The 8,407-nt window shown below is 53.5% G+C and overlaps 1 protein-coding gene across 1 annotated transcript; it reads right to left on the bottom strand.

Annotated features, from left to right (window-relative positions):
* On the bottom strand, window positions 1-7,249 carry htr2cl1 (5-hydroxytryptamine (serotonin) receptor 2C, G protein-coupled-like 1). Its single transcript, XM_078106118.1, has 6 exons — window positions 6,520-7,249; window positions 2,086-2,286; window positions 1,703-1,866; window positions 1,463-1,616; window positions 981-1,216; window positions 1-649 (listed from the first exon to the last, which is right to left on the bottom strand). The coding sequence occupies exons 1-6, from the start codon at window positions 6,935-6,937 to the stop codon at window positions 95-97; spliced, it is 1,728 nt and encodes a 575-aa protein (XP_077962244.1). The 5' UTR covers window positions 6,938-7,249; the 3' UTR covers window positions 1-94.
* Window positions 7,250-8,407: the final 1,158 nt, after the last annotated feature.

Genomic DNA, 8,407 nt, shown 5'->3' with positions numbered 1-8,407 from the left:
TGACCCCCCCCGTTGACCCCTCCTTGACCCCGGGCGAGGCTCAACAAAGAGAGCGAGCACGTCGTAGGAAAAGCAGTCTCCGCCCCCCCGGAGGTCAGACGCAGCTGGTGCGCTCCGCGGAGGCGTGGCGGGAGCTGATGAGCGACAGCTCCTGCTCCGCCTCCGAGAGCGCGCCGGCGTCGCGGCAGTCGGAGAGGCTCCGCGACGCCGTGCCCACCTGCGTCTCGTCGTCCGTCACGTCGTCCGGGTCCACCGCCGGCCGCCCGTTGTCCCCCCGCCCGCCGTTGCGAAAGTTGCTGTTGCGGTCCACGCCGGCCTTGCCGTGCGCGCCCGGCAGGAGCGGGGTCACGGCGTGCGACGAGCACGGCGGGGGCACCAGGAGGGTTTTGCAGCTCTGCCCGCCGGCGTTGCCCCCCGCCTTGTACCGGCAGCGGATGTAGCTGGAGAAGGCCCTGCGGTAGGTCTTGTTGAAGAGCGTGTAGACCAGAGGGTTGACCCCCGAGGAGATGTAGCCCACCCACACGAAGACGTTGAGCAGGTCGTTCAGCAGCGACTCGTTGCAGGAGCCCCGGCACAGGACGAAGGTGACGTTGGTGATGAAGAAGGGGCACCACATGATGAGGAAGAGGAAGAAGACGATTCCCAGGACCTGGGGGAGGCGGAGCGTAAGAAGGAGATCGATCAAGAAGGACAAACATTCAGCAAAATCTCTTTAAATGCTTCTTGGATCTCAATTCTTCCTCGATACTCGGCCTTCAAAAGACATTTCAGACATGCAGCGATGAACGGAGCTTCGGCTCTTTGCTCCATCACAGGCGTTTTGAGAGGACCTTCTGGACGGTCATGATTGGAGGAGCCCCCCGGACCCCCCATGAACCTGCTCTGTGCTCCTGAGGCCGTCTGCCTGCACGACATCGAGAGTCGCTTAAATCACGCGGCGAGCAATCAGCCCCCCCCCCCCCCCCCCCGCGCCCTCTCACCTTGGAGGCCCGCCGCTCGTTCTTTATGGCCTGCATCATGCCCCGTCGCCCGTGGCAACCCGACGAGTCGCTCCGCCCCTGCCCGGCGGCCGGCGAGCTGAGCTGGGACGCCACCTCCGAGCTGGGCGCGACGCCGAGGCTGTCCGGCGTGGAGGCGCTGCGCAGCATGGCGGCCTCCGCCCCCTTCAGACAGCTCAGCGTGTTCCGTCTGCTCGCAGGAGGTGGGGCCTGTAACTCTGTGGGGGGCGAGAGAGCGGTCAAGGAAACGTGGAACACCCCCCCCCCCCCCCCCCCCCCCCCGCCAAATAAATGTGCTTTTGCAGTTTCTACATTTTTTTGCTTTTACATCAGTGCATCATGCTAGTAGATAAAAGTAAGTCGACGCCATGGCAACCGGTTGACTGACAGTCGCCGGCAGACCCGGTTTTATTTGGGGATTAAAACAGCTGCTTCGTCACCCGACAACGAACAACCGAACGCACCTTGTGACTCGGAGGGAGCGAGCGTGGTGATCTGAGGAAGGTGGAAGGTGCTGGCCGGAGGCTGCAACGCGTGCGCCATCGCCGGCGTGTGCAAAGGCTGCTGGGAGGAGCTCTTGGCCTCGCACAGGAAGACGGTGGCCTGCCTCTGGAGCACCTGGAGAGAGAGGGAGGGGGGGAGGGGGGGGGGGGGTGAAGGCGAGCCCGGGGAGACCGCGGTGAAGCGAGGAGCACAGCCGCTACCTGTATGGTGAGGCAGTACGTCACCACCATGATGACCAGCGGGATGAAGAAGGCCACGAAGGAGCCAATCAGCATGAAGCGCTCCTCGTTGAGGACGCAGCTGCCGTTGACGAACACCTTGTCCTCGTTGTGGAGGCCGATCACGGGGATGGGCATGGACACGCCTGGAGGGACAGGGGACGAGGCACAGCAGAGGTTAGCCCTCCGTAGAGAGAGAAGAACTCTTTCTCCATCTCTGCTCCGAGGAGGTCGAGGAGGACATCTGCTGTATGTGCCCAGAGGACGACGTCGACCCTCCGTCAGCGAGGCGGAGAGGAACGTTTCAAAAGTCATCTGGGCCCTGAAGAAGAAGAAGAAGAGGAGGAGGGGAGGGGGTCTCTGACCTATGGAAATGGTCCACACGGCGGCGATCTTCATCATGGCTTTGGTTCTGGAGTTGAAGCGGCTGTGCTCGATGGGGTTGCGGATGGCGACGTAGCGGTCCAGGGAGATGGCGCACAGGTGCATGATGGAGGCGGTGGAGAACAGCACGTCCAGGTAGATCCAGATGGGACACAGGGTGGTGGGGAGGGGCCAGGCGTAGTCTGGAGGAGGAGGAGGAAGTTACGTTGGCGACGCGGAAATGTGTTCTGCTCACAGGGAGTTAATGAATGGACCTTTTACACGCCGCGCCTCCCACGAGGAACCAGCCTAAAACAATGTTCACAAATGTTCATGATTTTATCACACGGACACGGAGAAAAGAGGCTCTGAGAAAAGACGCGTCCATCAGAGACGGCGAGGACGGTTAACAAACAATAAAGATCGAGCCGGCAGAACGCTCAACAACTCCCACGCTGCAGAAATTAGTCATTAGGCCAATTGCGCTGAATGGGGGACTTTAGGGCGGGGCTTACAGCGATTGACAGGTCGCACACGTTAGCGGCCAACTAACTCAGAAGCGACATTTAAAGGAGCGCAGAGCGGAGCTTTGACACCAGGGGTCCGCGTCCGCCATCTTCGTCCGCGTCCTCTGGGCCGTCGGCAACACGCTCGTCTAACGGGACGAGTGAAAAATGACCGGCCGCGTTTCATCTTTTTTTCAGTGGCGCATTGTTGACACCCGAGGGGGAGATTCTCCCACCCTCCCGCCTCCCACGGGGAGGTCAAAGGTCGCGGACGCCGACGGCACGACACCCCGCCGATATCTTTCTGCTGTGTCAGCTCTCTAAAGACGGCACGTCTCACTACACAAAGTCCCACCTCGCCCAAAGCCTTCAACGAAACCATGCAGCAACACACACACACACACACACACACACACACACACACACACACTCCTTAGTTTCAACTCAGATTGGCAGCACAGGCTGTAGTATGTGATGCACGTGAAGTGAATCACGTCTTTGTTTGTGGTCGAGTGGGAGGCAGATTGCGTAACTTTGCCGAGGTCAAACTCTTATTTTGGGGGACCACATGACACACACTCGCACGCACGCACAAACACGCGCACACAACGGGTGTTACTCAGCCGGCTCGCTCGGGTGCGTCGGATTATCTGGTGATTACGCAGAGGGACCCGAGTGAGGAGGAAAGGCAGCGGCTGAATAGCTGCATTCTCCCCAACGACCAGCAGGGGGCGACTCCTTTTTTTAACATTTTAAACATGAGCTTGTGGTTTAAAGCCTCCTCGCATACGGCATGATGTTCATTTAGTAAATGACGGTCCATTTAGAGTCAAGCCGAGGGAGCGTTTAACCTGCAGCGCCGTCCAGCTCAATGGAGCCGTCACTCATTCTCAGGCTGCATGAGCCTTTTCACAGTGTTGTTTAATAAGCAATTCGTTGCCATTTCAATTCAAATATCAGGAAGATTTCTTGTTTCTTCCCCCCTCTTTTCTAATTACACGGTAGCACCAGTAAAGAGTAAATAATAAATAAATAAATGAATAAAGTAAATAATTACTGGGCCTGAGGAAAATACGACAGCTTGTGTTGTGTTTGCTTCTGAAAAGCTGCCACGGAAAACCGCAGCGATGGTTACATAATAATATAATAATGGTCAAAGCGCTGCCTCTGTGCCGGGACGTGGCACCCGGACTGCAGGCAGAGCTCGTGGAAGCTCACGGCGAGCCGATCAGAACCTTGATTGAGTGACACCAACACGTTAAGTCACGTTCCACCTTTAAATGAGTCCGGGTGTGAGACCGTATCTCATATCAAAGCCCCTCCTCGTTCCATCGGTTCCAATGCAGAGATTACTGCGATTGAGTTGACCCTGAAGGTCGGACACTTTCAGCAGGTGTGTGTGTGTGTGTGTGTGTGTGTGTGTGTGTGCGCGCGCAATCTCCTCTCTCTTAATTCGGTCTATAGGATCTCATCTCCGTCCCGTCTCATCTCCTTCATCATCTCCCATTCTTCATTCTGTCTTCTGATCTTTTCCTGCGTATTAAAACTTCTTAGATGTTAGTTTACTTTAAATTGTGAAATATTTGTGTTGTTTTTCTTTATGTTTTATCACTGTTTCATTACCGTGCAAACAAAAGCTAAATGAATCTGAATTCCTGTGATTTGATTTCCTGCACAGCCGCGGATATGAAAAGTTAAGACATTACGGAAGGAACCCAACTCTGTGAAAGAGGGAATATATATATATATATATATATATATATATATATATATATATATATATATATATAATAAACTCTTTTATACAACAGATGGTTGTGCTGATGAAAAGCATTCTTTAATGAGCCGGATGCTTTGGGATCTAACACCTTGTTTGTTTCCTTCTAGATGCCCGCGGCAAGAATCATTTGAAACTGAGCCACATAATTGAAATAATATCATCCAACAAAAACTTCCCGTGTTTTTCTATTTGATTTCAAGAGTCTCCTTCCAAAGAGCAGCGGCGGTTATATCACCAAAAAGCCCTCAAACTGTGCACGAGTGCGTCCACGTGAAAACGCTCCCTGGTTACGTTATTATTATGAGATAAAGCTTCTCTCAGTTTTAAAAAATTCTCGCCGTGACTTTGTCTTATTTGGGGAATCTGTAGAACCTGAGGAGAGACACTCGGGCAGCGAGTTGCTCCTCCGGAGCGACGCCTCCGCGCACGTGCACGCGTGTCTCCGGCGCGACCTTCTCCTGCCACTCGCGAGACGTTTTCAATCAGCGAGGTCGCGTGAGCGAGGTCGTCCGGCGGAGGACGGAGCGGCGGCGTGAACTCAGCCGAGGCCGAAAACCACGAGGACACGCGTGATTGGATCAGGAGGATTTCAATCATCCCCTCGTGTCCAAACAACAGTTTGCTCGGCCTGGTTTTAAGCTGCGTGTGTGTGTGTGTGTGTGTGTGTGTGTGTGTGTGTGTCTTTGTGTGTGTGTGCAGATATAAAAAGTTGCGAAATTACGATCCACATAATCTTTCACCATGATTGTCACCTTTGTCGTAATCACCGTCAGGTTAAGTGATGAGAGATTGTTCTGTGTGTGTGTGTGTGTGTGTGTGTGTGTGTGTGTGTGTGTGTGATCAAGCACACTGTCGGCCGGCTGCGTCACGTGCTCGTGTGTGTAGATCCGCTCCGTGTGACACGTGTGTGAACAACACGTCTGTCTCGCTCTTCATGTGTGCATCGCCTGCGAAGCTGTTGGTGTCAGTGTGAAACATGGATTACCTCAGCGGCTCCATCAGGCAGGGTGGGTGGGTGAGGGGAGAGGTGGCGGGGGTGAGGGGTGAGGGCGGGTGAGAGTGCGTCCATGAACGCCGCCCGTTAAGCTATAATCAACTTTTGCCGCACTGCGCCGTGTCCCCCGAGGGGTCCCAGCGCGCCGAGGACGTTGATCGGTTGAATGGACGGGTTCATAAGAAGTGCTCGTAGTCGTGATCTCACCCGTTGGTTTGAGTGCCACATTTAGGCCGTCGCCATCTTGGTTTTTTTTGCAACCAGTGGAAGGAAGTGACCATAGTTGGAAAGTTGCTGCCTGAATAAAATTCAATTTAGCTCACCCATGAAGACGGTTTGTAATTCTCCACATGCACAGTTTGAAGCTCACCGGTTTAAAGCTGCACTTATCAGTACTTTCATGTAAATATTGAGGCATGTGGGTCAGAAGCTCAAAATGTTGTGATATCCTGTGACGTCACAGGTGCTCAAAGGTGATCAGATCATCGTATCAGATATTCGGCTCCTCTGTTCACAATGTGTCCAAGACTGCTGGATGAGGACTTAATGCTAAATAATAAAGGTACTTTTGATCTAAAGCCAGCTTGAGTGAGAAGATCTCAGAAGATCTGCCAGCTCCTCAGTGACGGGAACGTGTAAGAACAGTAACTCTCCTCCAGCGACGCTGAGATGCTGCAGGAAGACAGCGTCTCCTTAACCGAATGTTTTTACTCAACATTGGAACACACTTCCTATGCCGCTGATGTGGGCGTTCACGCTGAATCCTGGCGGCGAGGAACAGCAGATGATGGTATGAGATGCTAATTATCACGTTGGGTTCCCTCCAGCAACGTCTCGGAGAATTTCATTAATCGTTAAGCAACAGTTTGCGCTGAAAAAAACGTTTAGAAATAGTGACAGCGCGACGTCACGGTGAGATCAAGGGCTGCTGGATGTTCAGTGTCAGGGGGATCTATACGCACGTATAATTACAGCAAGAAGCGTAAGAACCAAATCCCCTCTAAGAAGCGTCTGCAGCCGCGTGGGTTCCTGGATCATGCGTGTTTGCACAAAAATGTAATCCGGATTATTCAGAGAAATGTTCAATGTTCGCAACGTTATCTGGTATCTAAAGTCTGTTGGACGCGCCTGGACGCGTGTGAAAGCGAGGACTCACCGTAGAGGATGTTGATGAGGGAGACCGGCATGACCAGGATGCCCACCAGCATGTCCGCCACGGCCAGCGACCTCAGGAAGAAGTTGGTGGCGTTCTGGAGCTTCTTCTCCAGCGACACCGCCAGGATCACCAGGATGTTGCCGCCGATTGTCAGGGCGATGATGACGAGTATGAGCAGCGCCGGCCAGTTTTTGTCCTTCATCACCGCCCTGGTCACCGACTCCTGGGTGAAATTGTCCAGGCCCGCGCTCATGGCTGCCGCCCCTCCACCGCCCCCCGGCCCCATCCCCCACGGGGGTGTTTGGTTGAGGTCGGGGGGGTTGATGCTCGGCCAGGCCATCCGCCCACCAACCTCCAGGGAGGGGGAGGAGCTGGTGGTGCTGAACCCGCCTAGAAGACCCCTTTCTGGGCCGCTCATCCCAAAGAGAGACCCTCGCGCTACAGGAAGCTCACAAATGAGGAAAAGCCCCCCCCCCTCTCCCCCTCACCCTTCCCTGGTTTTTATCCACCTTCCTCACCAGCAGAGGGAAGGCGAAGGTGGAGAGAGAAACGCCGTCATCGACTAAAACCTATTTGAAGAGTTTGGATGTGGGTCTTGTCAACAACCCTAACCCTGATCTAACCCAACGACCCAAACCCTAACCTAACCCTAACCTAACCCAACAACCCTAACCCTGACCTAACCCAACGACCCAAACCCTAACCTAACCCTAACCTAACCCAACAACCCTAACCCTAACGTAACCCCGACCTAACCCAACAACCCTAACCTTAACGTAACCCTAACCTAACCCAACGACCCAAACCCTAACGTAACCCTAACCTAACCCAACAACCCTAACGTAACTATAACCTAACCCAACAACCCTAACCCTAACGTAACCCTGACCTAACCCAATGACCCAAACCCTTATGGGTATGGATGTGGAGGGGAGGGGGGGTCAGGGAGGAAGCGACTACGGGATTGGGGAGTGACAGGGAAGAGGGGAATGGAGGATCCCGTGTGTTTTTCTTCACTTTCTATTGCATCACAGTGACGTCTGGTTACGTCTTGTTCCTGCCAGCGAATCATCGGCGAGGACTTCTCAAGGTCTCAGAGCGCAGTCAGTCACGTCCGCCTCCCGATGGAACAAAGACTTCTAGAGGCTGTCGTCTGGGGTTCCTCACATCCATGGCGGCGGTCTGCTGTGCGCGTCAGATCTCTGTTGGTTGGTCTGCGGAGGAGCATCGATCTGATCAGCTGGAAGTCCTTCTGCTGTGATCGATTGTGTCCGAGGGCCAGTTTCTCCTTTCAGGTCCGACTTGAGGACGAGTTCGATCTGTAAAAGAACCAACAAAAACACGACCATTGATTAATCGATGGAGTCTGTCTTTGTTGCACTTTCCCTAATGTTGGTTTGTCTTTTTATGTCATTTTAATGTCTTTTTATTTCATTTACCAAACCCCCAAATATACAAAACGAATGTCTTTTCTGTTGCTTCTTACTTTACCAGACTGGTTTGTAATATTTTCTCATCGCAGGGTGTGTGTGTGTGTGCTGAAGTACTGGCTGTCCTCCCTGTTTACCCTTAGCGCTCAGCTTGTGATTTAGCACCTGGTGAATGTGTACGAGGACGCGTGGGGGGTGAGGGGGGGGTGGGAGGGGGTCCGGGTAGACTCATGTAACAAGCAGCGAGGCGCAGTGGGGAAGTCTGTGAAAACAGTTTTAAATGTGTGGCTACCAGTTTAAGAATGAACAAGACGGCCTTTTCTCTCCCTCCATGTGTTTGTGAGTCCATCGCAGAGGAAACGGTCCTCCTGCTGAGACACTGACCGTGACAACACGATAATAACACGATAACAACACGATAACAACACGATAATGCGCCTGCTTTGCATTGGTTTGGT

The sequence above is a fragment of the Gasterosteus aculeatus genome, chromosome 7, assembly GCF_964276395.1.
Source record: "Gasterosteus aculeatus chromosome 7, fGasAcu3.hap1.1, whole genome shotgun sequence".
Taxonomy (NCBI): Eukaryota; Metazoa; Chordata; class Actinopteri; order Perciformes; family Gasterosteidae; genus Gasterosteus; species Gasterosteus aculeatus.
Note: the sequence above shows the minus strand (reverse complement) of the source record. Positions and strands in the feature narration are given on the sequence as shown.

Coding starts and splice junctions, on each gene's coding strand:
- htr2cl1 (XM_078106118.1), bottom strand. CDS start 6,937: ATGAGCGGCCCAGAAAGGGGTCTTCTAGGCGGGTTCAGCACCACCAGC. Junction 2,287..6,519: donor CCTCATCAACATCCTCTACG/GTGAGTCCTCGC, acceptor CTCCTCCTCCAG/ACTACGCCTGGCCCCTCCCC. Junction 1,617..1,702: donor CGTACTGCCTCACCATACAG/GTAGCGGCTGTG, acceptor CTCTCTCTCCAG/GTGCTCCAGAGGCAGGCCAC.